This window comes from Amblyomma americanum, chromosome 3, assembly GCF_052857255.1.
Source record: "Amblyomma americanum isolate KBUSLIRL-KWMA chromosome 3, ASM5285725v1, whole genome shotgun sequence".
Lineage (NCBI taxonomy): Eukaryota > Metazoa > Arthropoda > Arachnida > Ixodida > Ixodidae > Amblyomma > Amblyomma americanum.
In genome coordinates, this window is record NC_135499.1 from 226,029,551 (window position 1) to 226,047,677 (window position 18,127).

Sequence of the window (18,127 nt, forward strand, 5' to 3'; positions counted from 1 at the left end):
GTCTGACGGCCATGTTCATGGCTGCCAACAGCCTAGTCTCTGCATAATGAACGCTTCCCAAAGTTTGTTAAGTGCAATTTAAAAAAAATGGATGTGCAATCAAACTTAACTCTCCTCAGCTAAGCAGTCATTTCATTTTTGTTTGTGCAAAACTGGATAAAAATAAAGGCACTGTGTCTGTTTTATCCGTGCTGTACACCAGCTTGTTAACATTCAGCATGTGAGAGCATACAAATACAGCGCTTACTTTCATATGGCTGTGCTGTACGCCATAGCCCCATTACCTTTCCGCTTGTAATACACCACGTTGCAAATATTTATTTTGCAGCAGTTTTTGTGAGAGAGTTTCTGTGAAGTAAACAGCATTTCTGTCGGCATACTTGTACACTGTGGCACTGCTGCTTAAGAAACGTGCTGGACCTGAGCTTAAGCGACGTGCAGGTGAGGGAATCCACACTTTCAACAGTGTGCTTTTTGTGGTTGCCCAGGGCTTTGAGGTTAGGGCGCAGTCAGTCATCGCCGTCACTTCTTCAGTCTTGGCGAAGGCAGAAAGCCCAGAAGCTTTCTTTTAAAGTTGATGTCCATTTCTTAATCTCTGAAGCCACGGACATCAGTGAAATGTCTGGAAAAAATAATTTATCACCTTAGTTGCCCTGATAAATGCTTTTGAGGTTGTAGCAAAGATGTGTTTGCTGCAAGTGGTCTTAGTAGAAGCTGAATGCATCTTAAAAGTGCCTGCTCTCTTCCGTACAGATTGCTCTGGACACGTCTTACTGGACCGTGTTCAACCACATCGTCATCTGGGGGTCAGTGGCATTCTACCTGGCCATGACATTGCTCATCAACTCTGACTTTGTGGGTAACCAGTTCCTCGGTTCACTGCGCATGACACTTGGCTCAGCACAGTTCTGGTTTGTGGCGTTCCTCACGGTTGCTGTACTACTGCTGCCAGTGATTGCGTTCCGCTTCTTCTACACGGACGTCTTCCCCACGCTCTCGGACCGCGTGCGCCTCAAGCAGCGGCGGGCGCGTCGGCTGCGTCGCGAAGGTGCACCGGAGAGTGGACTGGGGCGTGCCACAAGTGTGCGTCAAGGAAGCCGAAGGCGTTCAGTGCGCTCGGGTTATGCCTTTGCGCACCAGGAGGGCTTTGGCAGACTCATCATGAGTGGAAAGATCATGCGACGTGCGCGCTCTGGTGGCAACTGGAGCAACTCTCTCCATGTCCCTCCCACATTGCCCAACCAGCCAGACGACACAAGGTCCCCACCGCTTGCTTGAGGAGTGCTGCTTATGGTGCACCTTCTGTTACACTTGTGCTACACAGGCACAGTGGAGTGTGCCTCCATGCAATTTTTGTGTTGTCACATTGACATGGTATCTTCACGGTGCTGCCCAGTCTGTTCTTGCATGTTCCTGCAGACGTGCAAGTTGGTTGGCGCCATGTTGTGGGCAGAATCTTTTGTGGAGTGTCCCGGTTGTGCGTGGCGCAGGTGGTGCAAGTTTGCGGTCGTGGTTGCGGCAGTCTTGCTGCCGCTGTGACTGTGATGGAATTTCCACAGCGTGCACTCTTATTAGCACACAGTGGTGGTGCCTCCTTAGGCACATGCGAGTATCACGTCCCATGCTGCATCCGAATATCGGGCAACCATGTACCAGTACCGTCTTAGTGCAGGTGACAAGAAGTCTCTTCGCTTCGTCTCTATTGTTTCCACTTGTGCGCTGAAAAAAACCTACCTCCCAGCCTGTTAAACGCCTATTGCTGTTCACTCTTAATGCAATGTAACTAGCAAGAGCTTGAATTTGTCTTGTAAAGCACCAGACCATTATGAAGCAATGTGTGAACTATGGTTTGACAGGAGCACTTTTGTTTCCTTTTGTGCCTCTAGAGCTTGCTATGTATGTACTGCTTCAATGCTTGTGGAAATTCAAATACTCCCGATACTCTTAGAAAATGGGATTCTAAGTTTTCTGCTTAAATGGCGACACTGCAGAGGTTGATCAAATGTTTAATTTCTTGCTCTAGCTTCTGCTTCATTCCCTTTTGTTTCTTCTTCCGAGCATGTTGGCTACGCATTTTCAGGCATCATTTTGTACAGGTTCAGATGGCAATATCAAGAGAATATTTTTGAAGAGAGCAAACTTGCCAGCATTTTTATAAGGGAACACTGGGTTAAAAGGGGATATCTGCAGACTACTACTAGTAAGGTACGCTGAAATGTGACGCTTTACTGCCATGATGCTTTGATGGTTTTTTAGTGTGTGCATTTTTTGCACTTCTTTTATTCTTTTTTGTCATTGAAAAAGAAAAAAGGTGGGAATGAAGTCTTCGACATTATTTATTTCTTGTTATACATTATACCAGGTGTTTTTCTTTTTTCTAAGCTGTTATATTTTTCTTTTGTCTGTTTTACACTTGCTTATCAGTGAATGTAGCAGCCAGACTGCTTACATGTCTGGAGAGTTGTGTTTCATCCCTTAAGGTCTGAGCGATGCTATTTTAATTGTAGCCATGTTGCAGGCACAGGCCTTCTGAAGGTACCTATTGTGGTGTATGGAATGTTTTGAATGGTGATGGTAACTTTGCTGGAAGAACAAAGGAGAGCTTGGCTATTTCGAATGTTGAGAGCTGCATCTATTTCTTTCTGTGAGAGGCTTAACTCACCATCATATAAAACTCAATAAGCCAATCGTATTTCTGAAACTATCTTTTACTGTTTACTGCCCTCAAACCCAACCTAAAGGCAAAATGAATAGTGTACCTGGAACAATATCAGGTTGCATATTTTGTTTGTTGTTGCAATTGCTGTATGTACTTGGCATGAATGTTATGCAGTGTGTGTGTGTGTGCGGTGTTTACTTGAGGCTGACAATGGCCACTTTGCAAAGAGACTTGACACAGCTGTTCGAGCAGTACCGGTGAGTTCAGCTTCGCATATGGCCTAGGCGGCAGAGGGCGAATTAAAGCATCCTTGGCGTGACCTACACCTGACTCTAGAACATAAATTGTTTCCACTATGAATGCAGCATTTCATGAAATGGTTTGGAACACTTTCTTTGGTGCTGCTGGCACACACAGCTAATAAGAAGCTGGCCCTTTAAGCCACATTGTACCTGCAAACACGTCCTAATCTGGTATGAAACATTATTGTTAGAAGAATACCCGCCTTTAGCAGGGTGGTGATTTACGAAGCAAGACACTAGCTTCAAGTCTGCTGTAATTTTGTACCTTGTCTTCGGTGCCTCCTTTTAGTGCATAAAGGAGAGGAAGCCAGTAGTGCATTTACCGGCCTCTTTAACGCGAGAGATGAATGAAGCAGTGTTGAAAGGTTTCATTTCGGATATTTTAAAGGCATCTGCATGCTGTAAGAGATAGTAGAAAGTACAAAGCATGATGCCAGTGTTGCAGATTATGGTAACAACATTCTCAAAATATTGGAATCTGAGAGGAACAGAACAATAATGCCAATGAAGTGATGTAAACGATACAGGGAATGAGTACCACTGAGCATTTACACAAAAACACAGCACTCACTAAAATTTCAAGGCCAAGCGTACACGCAAGCAACACTTGAATGGACAGGCTGCAAATGCATTCACTGACTGCTTCGACGGTGTTGTTTGGTGAACTGCCTATTGTCACATTGTGGGTTTATTTTTAAACAATGATCATTGCATTTGCATTGAAGAAAACATTTACTGAGAAACCAAATACTAGTTGCAAATGACACTTATGCTCCATGTGACAGTGGCATCAGCAGAGATAAATCCGTTATGAGCATATCTGGCTCGCATGCCACACACCGCGAACCAAGTGTGCTACCGTTTATCGGCTTCAGGTACGACTTCCACAAGTTGAGTCCTTCAGTTAGTCTGCACCATCTTGTTCAAGTGTCATTTCAGGTTGACTAAGCTCCAATATCCGAGCTTCTGCTGCACAGCAATAACGAGAGAGCACATTGTGCCATTCTATTCTTCATTTGATTTTTCTAGCACCATTCTACGAGAATGATGGCAGCACGTTCGTTGGCTCCAGAAGTGCTGTGATGTGCACCTTTAGCTGCCCCTTCATCTTCGTCAGCAATGGTGTTTTAAATGTTGGCTACAAAAGCACAATATTTTTTTGAAGAAATAAGGGATTCTCTGAAATTTTTCAACGACTGAACTACAGACTTGGTCACATTGACATGAGACTTGAAGGTGAACCTCAATTTCTTTTTAAAACAATCTAAATTAAGCAAGTTTAGGTGCACAGAAGGGCCTTTTATTATATTATTAAATAAGTACAGACACATTTTCACCTTGTCACATTCGTTCAAGCAGTATCTGTTATTCTGTTCAGTGTTTTTAGTTTTCCTTATGTGTGAATCGTACATCTCGTATAAACAAAAACCAAGGCATTCATCACAAGAATCAACTGTTTTCTGCACCCATATCTGAAAAATATCTCGTGAATGTATATTTGCAGCCCATGTATGTTAGAATTATCACACAATTTGTCACTGTTGCAGCCTGTGTGGCAAGGTGATTTGAATGCAATTTGCAGGCATCTCATCATACGGCATGTAGAAAACTTCTTTGTACATCACATAGTGCCAACAGGTATCGCTATGTTTCTGAAGTGTGAAAGAATAAGTTTTACGTGACCATTGCGAGTACTGCATGCATGTTAATGTTGAGTGCAGATCTACATTGTGAAAAGTGGTCTACTTCTTTTCTGGGAAATGCATAGAGATTTAATTGGTTTGCCATCATATTGCCCCTTTGGATTAATTAACTCCCAGTGTGGTTATCCTATCCGCAGCTAGTACTGTAAACGCTGTTATCATGACCCATTGTTGAAAAGGCATGTTTCTTCCTGTTGCATTGCACATCAGAACCCATCAAGAAAATGTTCGGCATTTGAGTGGTGCACCTGGCAGAAGTCGGCCTTGGAACATCTGTATATTTTTCTTAAAGTAGTTATTTTTCAAGCTCCCATAATGCATACCGCAAACAGGTGTCAGTCTTGTCCTGCTTGAAAAGGAGTTTATTGCAGCAAGTCTGCGACATGAAAGTTGGGCTTAATACAAATGGCACACCAATTGAGAAAAAAAAAAAACGTTGCATTAATGGCTAAGCGATTCACCATATCATGGGCGCAGTTCAGTGGGTTGTGACCATGATGAAATACTGAGTCCAGTGGGCTTATGGTTCCTCTTTTTGAATCCTCTGTAGTTTGCAGGGGCACTTGCTTTGGAAAGACAGTGCAGATTGCTTGTATTCAAGGTCTGTAGAGATTGCACCCACTATGCAGAAGTCATCGCAAGTATTGTGGGTAGAAAGGAGGCTGGACTAAAGGTCACATATCAGTTATGCATCTCCCTTTCTCCCGCCGACGACGTAAATTTGGAGAAACTGGCTGCATTTCTTCAACTGCCTTCTCACTCCGTACCACCCCCCCCCCCCCCCCCCCCCCTCATGCCATGAAAACAGAAAAATCAAACTCCACAACACCGGCTCCAGATGGCTGCTTGGATAGAACCATATTTAGCACATTCACATGACTGAGGAAAATTCAGTGGTCTGTTGGAGACTGTTACAAAAACCAAAGCACATTCAAGCTCTGATGTCTGATGTTGGCACAAGTAATTACCCACAACAGCAATGCAGTGTCAAACGTTCAGACACCACGTTCCACTTGTTTGCATTCAGCAGTTCAGCATTAGCCAGCTGAAGCACTGAACTTATAATTCAAAGCAGCCTGCTAATAAAGCCAGGCTGTGCAAGTTTTTCTGCACGCGATTGCCAGTGGCCATCACTTTGCAATCTTTTGTTCACTGAAAATGCCATCCTGTCTTGCAACAATGGAGTGCCTTAGTGAGTGCTGCTAATTTACAGCATGTCTGTTGTACCAAGGCTTGTGCTTGTGACCCAGTGTGGACTGAAGCAGCAGTGTGTTGAGTGAAACCTGTATCTGTGCTGATGGCTTTGTTGGGCATGTGCACAGCACATCATGGTACTTCCACAAGTAAAACAACATGAGGAAATGTGAGTCTTCATCTTCTCCATCTCTCTGCACAAAATGCTTACGCTAAATTTAAAAAATATACTGCCAAGCATCTTAGTTGGACAAAAAGGAGGAAATAACTATTGGTTTCTGTTTTGGCTCCTGTGTACAGCCAAAAGCTCATTCACAAACTCCTCCACATCGGGTTTTGTAGCTGGCTGTGCTGCAGGCCTGCACATCTCGTCAATGTCCTGAAAAGGCAGACACAAAATAGTGGATGCAACTGAGGTTAAAAACCACACATTGCTTGCTTTCGTGTAAGCAGCAGGCAATAACTATGCTAGTAGCAAACTGGAGATAGCTCAGGTGCCCACCAAAGAGTGGGGTGGTAGTTACGAAGCCTTTAGTCCTCCTCTAACTTCCTTTCTCACCCTTCTTCTGAACAGCCGCACCACATGTGCACTCCAAAAATTCGAGTGCCACAAATGCGGACTGCCTGGACAACTGCCTTTTTCCCAGATGGATACCTCATTTATTGGAAATGTTCCACAAACCCTTCATAAAGAGTGCACAGACATCCTGGACATTGAGGCAACATTTGTATTGAACGTTTCTTGTAGTAATGCTGCACTTGTGTGCTTTCCAGCTAAGTAAAAGGGCATTAATCGTGAAATCATCATGAAGCTGAGTGAATAATGCTTTGTGCCTGAAAATGCTAAAACTGTAACAGCTCTGCCTTGGTAAGTGCAAAAGCATACATGCACCCCACGATTTGATGCAGTAGGTGATGTGACAGTGGAACACTTTAAAATCTGGTATACTGTGCATATCATTTCAGCTAAAATAATTTTTTTTAAGTACAAAATACCCAGAACTGAACATTTCGTGCAACTAATTTCTGCAAGCAGTCTAGTGAAAAGATCAATCTGAAGTTAAGCCCAGGACAGCGTTAGGGTTTACCTATAACATGCAGCATACATATTCCACATCCTAGCTTTTAGCGAAGTGAAAAAAGTAAATTTTGTTTTCATAATATACAGCACAAACTCATTGTTGCTAAAGCACAACATACTGCTCTTCTGTGGTTCCTTTCCTGCAATAGTTTCGCTTCCTGAAGAAAATGGGATATTATCAACAAGGCACTGTTGTCTACATACAGAACTATTTATTCAGACATGAGGAATGCTTGGGGCACTGTCATTTAAAACCGGCTGGCTATGTCTGGATGGCATTTTTAGTTGAGACACAAAAGGTACATTTGGCACCTTTCATCGCCAGCAGCACGAACATGGCCTTGCCTTTCCAACAAAACACATTTCTTGTTTATAGAAAAGTGTTGCGTTTAAAACCGCTATGTGCAAACCTTACATTTTATTGCATATCGCCTTATTTAAAAATTGCTGACGACAGGAATGCTCTGCTCCATGTAAAAGTAACTTGTTTTTTCCTGAACAAAATATATTTGAAAAGAAAAAAAAACACATGGATTACTTTCTTTCAAGCCAAAAAAAAATAATGCAATTATGCATTTCGTTGCAACTTTCTTTCTGAACAGCTTGTAAAGTTAGCTTAATATGAAATTTACTGTCACCACAGTGATGTTCCCAAAGTATTCACATTAAAAGAAAAAAAAAGACATCTCTGTATTTCTCCCAGGTTACAGGCACTTAAGGTCAACTTCTTTCAAGAGAACCATCAAGATCAGCAACGACGAACACCCCTTTGCTTACAATTATTGTCTTTGAATGAAAATGAGTTCCTTATCTTGGTAAATTGAAAGTACACTTCTGGAGAAAGATGCCCGAAATTGTGTTGTGTGCAACAAAAGTTCAAATTCTTTCACTGTTTGACTGACAGAGTAAGCGCAAATGCATTCATATCTTTTGCTTGGCACACTTGTACAGACATCAGGTTGAAAACCCCCCCCCCCAAAAAAAGCACGCACATCCTGGAATAAGAGGGAGACAAAAACAAAAACATTTCAACATCCACCGGCCTCTTAATTTTTATGTGCATCTGAATTTGCACAGGTTGCATCTTCTAACACTAGAAGCTTTTTAAAAAAAAAAGGGAGGGAACGTTTGCAGTTGCTTTTTATTTCATCATTATTTCATATAAATTACGAACAAGTCATTCATGTGTAATTGCACTTATTTTGCCCACTACTAAATCCCTGCCTATCTCTGGCGGACTTGGCGTTGAAAATGCTGGTCTCAACCCAAGCCTAATGTGGCAATGTCAAGCTCATGAAAAGTGCTTGCGTTGCCTTTTCGTGTGTCTTGCACCCAGTTTTGGTTTGTGTTATCAAATCGCCACCAACTTGCACGAATATTCAACAAATCTGGTACCTCAGTCCCTGTCAAGTCTGAAAAATGAGCTCACATTTACCTTATCATTCAGCACCACAAAGGGCTTCTTGCAACCAGCAGACAGGCGCTGATCAATTTCTGCTTTCATTGCCTTGGCGGTCTCCCTGTTACAGCAAGAATTGAGACTTTTAATGAAACCCTAACGGCGTAAAAATTACAGGTGCATCAAAAGAATATCTGATGAACACATAATACTTTTGGCCTCTTGCTGGAAAGCTCGGAAACTCTAAAGCACAGGCACAACAATCAAACAATACAAAGATTTTTTTGCATCACAAATCTGAACTACCTGTAACACAATGCTAACTCATATGTAATGCATAAATAGTCTGCCTGTACAGGCTCTACAAATACAAAAGGTGGTCTACAAGCTGTTGCTGGTTTGTGCTGCAGCACACAATACCCTGAACGCATAAATTGGCACAACAGCAACTCGTAAATAAAGCAACAGAAAGGCATGCACGTAAAATTTGCTATCTTTGAGAAACCTCCGCTATTTTTGGTGATCTCGCTGAACTTCCTCAACCAAAAATGTCCATGCAAAAAAGAGTGCACACAGATGTTTCAGTTAGTAAGGCAAGGTTATGACGATGTCAAAAGTTTTTACTAAGCCTGTACGTGGTCTATGGTTTTTCGCTTAAATGGCCTCAACACTCTCAAAGCAAGAACCTGTGGACCACATACAAGCATAGTAAACTTTTCAAGAATTCCACCTTTGAGAATTGAAGTTACTGGAATTTTGGCAAAATAAAAACAGCATGTAAAAAAAAGTAAATTGAGGCCTTATCACTGCCGTAACAACTAGTTTTCAGCTCCATAAAATTCCATTTTCTGCCACGTCATTAATTTAGGACTTTGCTGCCTGGCACAAATTAAACATCGAATACGGCTTTTTTGCTCATGCCTTTCAGCATGCATTTCATGGTACCATGCCACGTTTTTTACCAGCAAGATAAAAAAAATACAAAAAACTCCACACGACAAGCAGGCTTACACAAAGTGCGCATATGTGTCAGCCTCGTTAAATGAATACAGCAACTAACCTTTGTTCTTGCAGTCGTCGTAGTGTAGCCCTTAAAGCTGCCACGCGCAATTTCACTGCTTCCAAATCCTGCTGAGTACAGCCTTGATGAAAAGAGAGCACAGTTCAGTCAGAAACCAACCAGCCGCAACAGTTTTTTTTTTACGCATTTCCAAATAGTGACAGTATAACAGCCCCCAACCCCAACAAGCTGCGTAATTATAGCAAGCTTAATTTCAGGAAAAGCAGAGCAGAAAGCAGACGAACTAAGCACCATTCTCCTGTATACGATGCATGTGAAACAGGAAACAAATCCGTATCCATGAGCCGACGCGGTGGCTGAGTAGTTATGGCGCTCGGCTGCTGGCCCGAAAGACGCGGGTTCGATCCCGGCCGTAACAGTCAAATTTCGATGGAGGCCAAATTCTAGAGGCCCATGTACTGTGCGATGTCGGTGCACAATAAAGAACACCAGGTGGTCGAAATTTCCGGAGCCCTTCACTACGGCATCTCTCATAGCCTGAGTCGCTTTGGGACGTTAAACCCACGTAAACCAAACCATTTCCATGACAGCAGAGTCGCCATGCTATTTGTTATATCCAGTCAGGAATTTTATAGCTATTCAAATGTGAAACCTCTGGCCATTAACAGTTTTTAAAAACAGTGGTACTTTGCATACATCTTGCGCTTAACTTTCAACATGAACCACATTTGGCATGCATCAAACAACAGCATCTTGAAACACCGGCACATGTAAGATTTAGTTTCACACAAGGAGGTTAAAGAAAAAATATAAACTCCTTGGTTTCACTCCTGTCGCATTCACTGATGGGATAAAAATAAAGGTTTACTGCAAGAATGTGTTTTTATGAGGTGAAACCTTTTCCTTGTCCCCTTTTGAAACAGCATCTAGTTAACTGTGAGTGGTCATCTTAAAGCACCAAATACGACAAACTCCAGGATACTCAATTTAAGCAAAGCTACTTACCTTCCTTGACAAATTGGGCAGACAACTTTTTGGCCAATTCAGTGCAGTCTTTGAATGTCCTAAATAAAGAGATAATAAGAAGAGCATACTATAGCAGCTCAACGCAGGTGGCCAACGCTACAGGCACTAGTGCACTCACCCAACAACATCCACAAGTCCAGACGAGCTCTGTAAAGCAAATTTGCTGGATTTGATAGGGCCACAACACTTGTGCAATCAACATAACCATACAGACCAACATAACAAAGCACAGCAAAGAGAATGCTGCAGGATTAAAATTCTGCTAACGAGTTATGCCTGTAGGTGTGTGTAATACAGCTATGAGGCTAACTTCACACTGAAAACATCACAAAATCATGTTAGCCTCAGTGTCAGCTGCAGTACCAAGGCAAGGTATACCATACCAGTACTCGTGCCACTTCAACAAATAAACCAACACAGTCAATTCCAGCTTCCCGACCAATGTCACGCATTCATAATGACCAACATATTATTGAAGTATGCTCATTCTTACAACATTAGCGCTAATGTATTTGCAACATTGCAAAAATATATATAGAACCTAGCTTGTCTAGAATATTTCCTCAGCAATAAAAAAAAACAAAAACAGAAAGCCTTAACAATACTATGCAAACTTTTTGGCATCTACTTGGATTATATACTTTTTTCTAGAGTACGGCAGATGCCCTGAACCACCCCCACATTACACCGTAAACCTGAACGTTTCAGTGTCCTTTAAAGCAGTACTTACAATGAGGGGGCAAATTGAGACTTTAAGCACTGCAGATGACCTGCAAAACAAGCAATGAATTACTTACGAGAAATTTGGATTGCTTGTCAGTAAGTGATGACAAGTCAATCACACGCTTGGACCTGCTAAAGGTCTCAACTGCTTCATTGATTATTTCCAATGTTTTCTTCGAATCTCGTTCCTCAGCTCTCAGTTTTCGGCACAGCTATGAAAAGAGCAAGATAAAAAAACCTGTATGCATGCATGGAAGAGACTGAAGACAGAACGCAGATACTGCTTGTTTTTCGCCTCTCTTGAATGTTGACGCCTACAAATGTATCTACGACAGTCAACCCTTCAAAAGCTTGTGAGAAACAATGTATGAATGTGCTTGATTGATGTCTATGAAAATTACACATAGAGCAAAAAAAAATGACTGCTGATTTGCGTAGTTCAGCAAAATGTGAATTAGGTGCGCTAGTGTTTCAATATCACTTCAGTTCCGGTGTTTGGATGGAAGTTGTTCGGATAGCGATAATGAGTTAGTGCTCATATGTGCGGACTTCCTCATTCTCTAATTTGCATTCATATATTCCTGCGAGTCCTCATAGCACTCCTTGTGCAGTGGTGCAGCATTAAGCGATACGCAACTCTCCTGCAATGACAGGGGCTGCCACTGATGGGGCTTGTGAAACCGAGGTTGCACTTCTTGAGCAACCTCTTGCGACCAATCATCAATTGAACGGCCACCTGCCGCGGTGGGCAGTGGCACGTGGGCAGCCTGCCAGGTCTATATATTTATGACTGCTGATTTATTTATATTGTTACGTGGTCCAGGCGGGAACGACGCGAGAACGCCCGGGCACAGCACACAGGTCAAGAGCACAGGGCGGCCCGCACAGAGCACCGAATCCCAGAGCAAGCGCGCCTCCGAGAGTCTTCCTTCATCTCTTCTTCTATCCGTTGCAATATTTATACATACACACACACGCCAGGGCAGGTTACCCACAACCCGGTGGCTAGGTGGGCAGCCTGCTTTGCGGCAGGCTTCAGACAGACAGACAAACATAACGGCTAAGTGCAGAGAATGGCCACTGTAAGTGCTAATGCACTAAAAAATTGGAACACAGCAAAAAGCAAAAAGTCTCTAAGCAAAAAGTCGAACAGCAACCAGAAACATGCAGCAGTTTTCACAAAGGTCACCTTACCATCCCAATCAAATGGTTTATGGCTTATGGGGGTTTAACGTTCCAAAGCAACTCGGGCTATCAGGGACGCCATAGTGAAGGGCTCTGGAAATTTCGACCACTTGGGCTTCTTTGAGGTGCACCGACATCGCACAGTACATGGGCCTCTAGAATTTCACCTCCATCGAATTCGACTGCCGTGGCCGGGATTGAACCCGCATGTTTTGGGGCAGCAGCCGAGCGCCACAACCACTGAGCCACGGTGACGGCCATCCCAATCAAAACTGCCAGAAGGCAGATGCTCAGGCAAAGTGCGCTAATGCCCATGCTTATTTATTAATGCGTTAACATTAGAAGGGTCTTTGCATGCAAAAATAGTGACTGCCACCGCGCGTGATGCAGTGCAAACTTTGTGACAACGGCAGATGGCAACCTGCCCACCGAACTGTGAGCAACTGTCCACTATAGCAGGTGGCAGTTCAAGGGGCTCTGAAACACCTTCCGAGGAGAGGGCATCAACTTGCTCAATCACTGCATTGTGTTGTCATGAACACCTGAGCCAAATAATACACTTCTACAAGTAGCAGAGGACCCACAATCACGCGCGAAAGTTGGCGAGCCCTTCCCGGCAACTTTTTCATGCTCGCACCCTCCTCCTGTCGCTCGCATCTACGTATACATGTTGAGAGATGGCTATTGGTTGGATTCTTTCAGGCGTCAGGCAGCTACCATGGCTGCGGCCAATAAGCTGCGTAGCTCCTGCGGGTCAGGAAGCTCTCCCCTGGAGGTGGGGCCGGCAGAGGAGCGCCGACCTTCCAGTGTGCAAAAAGTGACGAGAGGAGAAGGAAAGGCGCAAAGAGGCTGGAATTCAAATTTTGACTACAGATAACTCTGTTTCTACAAAGCGCATTAAAAAATTCTTCCCGGACAATACTCGAAAAGCGGCGTGCTTTCACATCCTAGGCATACCGCAACTTTATTAGAGCCCCTTTCAGAGCCCCTTTAAATTAATGACTGGTCATGAAAGGTTGCTCAGGAAGGGCAACTGGGTCTCACAAGTCCCACCGGTAGCTGTGTTTGAAAGCCACCTGCCAGCGCAGTGGCGCATCGTTGAACTGCTGCACAAATGCACCACGAGTGGTATGAGGACTCCCAGCGATCTACGAATGTGAAGTAGACAATAACCAATTCCGCATACACTGGCATTTACCCATTAACGCTATGGTGTCATACCCTGCAACAGAAACTGCTGACGTGTTCAAAGATTGACCAATTATCACCTAAGAGGGTTTTTCTTAGTGCTTCTTCGAATGGCAAAAAAGAGACATACCTTCTCTAGACTCATGAGGGTGTCATCCGATTCAAAACTGTAGAAACAGAAAATGTGCAGATAAAGCCTAAATAATCATTAAAATGATGTTAACTTTTCACCAGGCTAACTCCAAAATAATGAACTAGCACACCTAGACGCCATTCCACAACAACACCTGACTAAAACAGAACACGATCTGAAAAAAAAGAAGAGATAACAAAATAATGACTCACCTCTGAACCTGAGCTTGCAAGTGTTTTATCGAAAGTTCCAAGTCTGACCGTTTCTTTTCCAACAAACTGTTAAGATTAAATTATGAAAAACGTGAGCATTAACAAAGGTTTGTAGTTAAAGATCACAAAATGAGTAAACGAGACTCACCTTTGCATCTTCGCTTTTTCCGATTCAAAAGCATCCAATTCTTCCTTGAAAGCAGCATTCTGCGATCGTGTCTGGATCGTAGCCTTCTTAACCATTTCTAATTTCCAAGCTGGACGCTCTGCTGGAGAGAAGGGGCTACTGAAGTGTACTGAATCCTTCAGTTTGTAGTGAAGCACAAACACGGACAGGCTGGCAAGAAACTTGGAGCACTGCGGCGTTCCAGGCCGAAGCAGCAGCGCAGCACTGAACTCTTGAATGTAAGGAGTTGCAAGTTCATCGCCCTACAGGGAGCAATCAGAACAGTAACGACCGCATGCTACTCACTGCAACCACGCTATATGCTTCTACACATGTGACAAGACATGCCTTATAAGCAACCTATGAGTTCCTTCATAACCGGTTTTAAAAGCTGTCCTTTTTCACAGTGTTTTTATGCCAGTGATAAACAGTACTATAAGGAAACACATTAGACTTGCTTAGTAATATTCCTGCCCCAGATTCCACGCCGACAACTGCAAAAGTGAAACAGTGCAAAAAGAAAAACTGCCAGCAAAGGGACAAATTTTCCTCCAGTTTTCAGTGTGAGGATTCAACTCTGATAAAAACAACTTTTCTCAGATGCACCTTAACAATGGCACTAAATTCAGTAACCCTGCAAGAGTACAGTCATGGAAAAAATTTTGCAGTGACATCAGCAGTCCTTTCCAATGTGGCAGCTTCACTATTTTGCCATTCTTTCAGTGCAGCTGAAGTCACTCAAAGATGCCTGTTTCTTTTTTTGTTTATTGAGTTTACCAGTTCTCAGTTTCATTATGACAAATGTGATACATACAGTAGACAAGGAACAAGCATTGCCAGTACTTCAAAAGTCCACTTTCTGATTAACAACATCACTCGCAGTTTATGAACTGTGGCCTCTGCATTCTTTTATGATGATTAAGGTTCCATATAAAATGAAGGCCCTCAACAAAGCCGAAAGCAATATGTCTAGCAAGTGCACCAGTGGACATTGAGATATTATGACTGTCTCAATCATGATGCCTGCCACAGAAAATAACTTTCAGACAAAAGAAAAGAACCTTTCCTAGAGACTGTTATACTGGGTACATCAGGGAAGGGCTAGAGAGATGACGAAGGGAACGAAGACTGCACTGCAGGTACAAAAAAAAATATAGGTCAATATTTCACAACATCTGCTAGTACTTGCCTGCAAAGTAGATATCCATTGTGTGATCTCTTCACGGAAGCGTTTGTCCGACTCACCGGTCTTTACCGGCCAGATATTCCTGCAAGGCCCCACAGAAGCAATGACAGACAGACGCTCACTGCAGCTGACCTGCAAGTCATTTTACTTTGTTCAGGTAGAAAATAAAAAGAAACAACCTACCTCATCCTTGACTCAACAGCCTTCTTGTCATACGTGTAATAGAGGAAGTGCAGCACTTGGCGGACAGTGGCTGGAGCTTGTCTGCCCCTGAAGTGCTCCCTGTTAGAAAAGCACAAAGCGAATGTCCATGCCTAAAACTTGGGGAGACACTCAAGCTCCATCTTAACGGTATGACACGATAGCGTTAGTCGCTCCTTCCTGCGGCCAGGCTCCTCTTTGCATATCACTTAGCAGATATGGACATTGTTCTTTCTTTCATTATCATATAACACTTAATCTAACTTTAAGAGTACAATTCAACAGCATTAGAGGTCCCTCTTGCACAAGTACTCCTTTTCTGTCGCCTAGGTTCTGCCTATGCCCGTATATGCAAAATTGGTCATTCTCTACTATACATTCATAGGTCGCAGGGAGTCTTCATAGCGGTCCCGGCGCAGTGGTGCAGTGGTTAAGGGATTTAAAACACAGTCAACGGTGGGGCTTGTAAGACCCAGGTTGTTTTCCAAGCAACCTCTCATGACCAATGATTAATTTAACTGTCACCTGCCACAGTGGGCAGGTAGTGAGGACTTGACCTGTCCATGTAGCCTAGATGGCAGGTGGGCCATCTGCTCTTCTGAACAAAGTGATGATGTAGGAGTTGCCGCTGAATGGGACCCTTAACACTAATGCGTTAATATCTAGTTAACGTCTGCAGTATTCAGTCATTACATGCAAGAATGAAGCCTCCATTGATGAATAAGAAGTAGCTTTCCTTACCTCCCAGCATGCACAACGTACAAAATATGATAACTGGCCCGTCATGTTAAACCAGGTACCAAGAAATTAACAACTGTAATAACAACAATAACAAGAAATATAACCCTACAACTCACACTGGATGCAAGATGGAATGAAACTAGGCAGACAGCTCATGCACATGTGTTTACATCATCATCCGTGATCCTATCAGCCTTTTATAATTAAGACAATGCTGCTGAGTTTGCATACTACCCAAAGCTGCTGCAAGCCTCCGGAAATTATACACATGTATCATAGTGGTTACTACACTTCACACATTAGTTTCGTAAAAAACTAAGTATAGCAAGTCCTAAAGTACAGCACCAGTCAAAAGACATTTGTAGCCTAAAAGGTTGAAAGGAAAGGTACTTACTGCAAAAGCTTAGTGTCATCAGGTGGCTTGAAGTGCAGAGCGTCAAGACAATCCAGCAAAACATCCTCCATTCCTGTATTAGCAGTGAAATAGCAGAACTGCATATCAATGCCAGAGTCCTTCAATGCATGCCAATGCTTAAACTGCAAAGTACATGAAGGAGAGGAGCATAGGTGTGTGCAAAGGGGGGAAGGTGGCAGTGGTCACCTTACAGACAGAGGCAGGGGGGTGCAAACTTGGTACCACACTGTTCCTCACTACCAAGAAGTCATGAACGGGCACTACCATTAACTTTAGCCCCCTTTTATGAAGAGGCCTGTGATGATGATGAAGACATAGAGTGTAAAGTGCTTTAAATATGTTTAAAATTTTAAATTCCACTATGTTATGCAAATATAAGTTATGGCGTTCAGCTGCTGACTCCGAGGATACAGAATCGGATCCCAGCAACATTTCGATTGAGGCAAAGTGCTAAACTGCTTGTATGCTGTGCGACGTCAGTGCACGTTAATGAAACCCGGGTGGAATAAATAAACTGGAGCCCTCCACTACGGCATCTCTCATAGCACATGTGCAGTTCTCCACATGCCACACACCACCAGAAAAGGTACAGTCTTCCATGGTCTTCCTTGATTCTGCAGCCACAATTAATGTCCACCATGCCAAAAGGAAAGTAACAGTAAAGTTTATAAATACGCACTGCTCTGCACAAGTACTTTAAAACAAGTTCTTCCGCATACGGCCAAAAGGCTGAACTAGGCTGAGCCACCGAGCCACCGCTGACAGCAGCCTGTATATGTTGTGAAGGCAATTAGCAAATAACAGCACATATTTAGTAATATTTACCATTTACTATTCTATTTACTCGTTTCAGACAACCACCTGGCTTCATTTGACTAAACAAATTTCCCTACAAGGGCGAAGCTCCGTGACGCAGGTTTGAGAGCATGAATGTAGGCTGCTAAAGGGATACGGATACAACACATGCGCCCAGACGCATGTAGTGCATCCGTTGTTGTTGCGGCTGCAGGAAGAATGGAAAGGAAAGTGCACGGGCCTGCCCACTGGCTCAAGCTGAGCCACAATCGCTGCCACGTGCAGACAGTAGGAGAGTTAAAAGAGATGCGAGAAGAAAGATTTAAAGGCAGACAAGACGCGCGTCGCAACAAGCGCGTCATCCGAAACGATGACTACGGTTTAGCAGTAGATACCCCCGGTGACAAGGAGCCCTCGCCACATTGGTGAGAGCTCCTGCAGCCAACCCCCTAGTGTATCCGTGTGTGGTCGAAGTTTTAACGCGAGAGCGTTAAGGAGCTCTATCGTGTCGCAGAAAATCCGGCGTCGTCGGATACTCTATATGTAAGCTCCGAAATGAGCGCCCAGGTTTTACGACATACAAAAGCGGATCATACTAAAACAGGCACAGCATGCACCAGAACTTTGTGCTGTGGTTTTCTACATCAAAACTTCAACGAGAAGAAAACGCGACGAACGCACAACACCCATTACCGTTTCGCAGTACCGCGGCAATTCGTCTCCAGCAGAAGAAAATGATGATGATGATGCCGTGAGAAAATTGATTATAGTGACGGGGTGCAAGGGTTACGCCCTAG

At 43.4% G+C, this 18,127-nt stretch overlaps 2 protein-coding genes across 10 annotated transcripts in view; one reads left to right on the forward strand and one right to left on the reverse strand.

The window, feature by feature from the left end:
- Positions 1-6,031, forward strand: part of ATP8B (ATPase phospholipid transporting 8B) — a 114,961-nt gene extending 108,930 nt beyond the window's left edge. For all 5 annotated transcript variants that reach the window (XM_077660317.1, XM_077660319.1, XM_077660320.1 and 2 more), the window contains one exon: positions 754-6,031. In XM_077660317.1, coding sequence (XP_077516443.1) covers positions 754-1,278 — 525 coding nt within the window. In that variant the 3' untranslated portion in view covers positions 1,279-6,031. The remainder of the gene's footprint in view (positions 1-753) is intronic.
- Positions 6,023-18,081, reverse strand: LOC144126254 (uncharacterized). 5 transcript variants are annotated; one of them, XM_077660325.1, is made up of 13 exons: positions 18,024-18,081; positions 16,515-16,587; positions 15,362-15,460; positions 15,182-15,260; positions 13,975-14,255; positions 13,827-13,892; positions 13,612-13,648; positions 11,183-11,320; positions 10,504-10,532; positions 10,365-10,423; positions 9,399-9,480; positions 8,375-8,459; positions 6,023-6,237 (listed from the first exon to the last, which is right to left on the reverse strand). In XM_077660325.1, exons 2-13 carry the CDS (start codon positions 16,583-16,585, stop codon positions 6,127-6,129), a joined length of 1,137 nt encoding a protein of 378 aa, XP_077516451.1. In that variant the 5' UTR covers positions 16,586-16,587; positions 18,024-18,081; the 3' UTR covers positions 6,023-6,126. The 5 variants fall into 5 exon arrangements, with proteins under 5 accessions (XP_077516451.1, XP_077516450.1, XP_077516452.1 ...); XM_077660324.1 differs by having other exon boundaries at positions 18,008-18,024; XM_077660326.1 differs by lacking the exon at positions 18,024-18,081 and adding an exon at positions 17,927-18,009.
- Between the last annotated feature and the right edge of the window lie 46 nt (positions 18,082-18,127).

What these genes read in the sequence shown, in the direction of transcription:
- LOC144126254 (XM_077660322.1), bottom strand. Translation starts at nt 17,406, where the DNA reads ATGAAGCCAGGTGGTTGTCTGAAACGAGTAAATAGAATAGTAAATG. An exon ending in TGCCCAATTTGTCAAGGAAG is followed by an intron (nt 9,481 to 10,364) that starts GTAAGTAGCTTT and finishes CTTTTCATCAAG; the next exon opens with GCTGTACTCAGCAGGATTTG. An exon ending in TTGTGGTGCTGAATGATAAG is followed by an intron (nt 6,238 to 8,374) that starts GTAAATGTGAGC and finishes CTGCCTTTTCAG; the next exon opens with GACATTGACGAGATGTGCAG.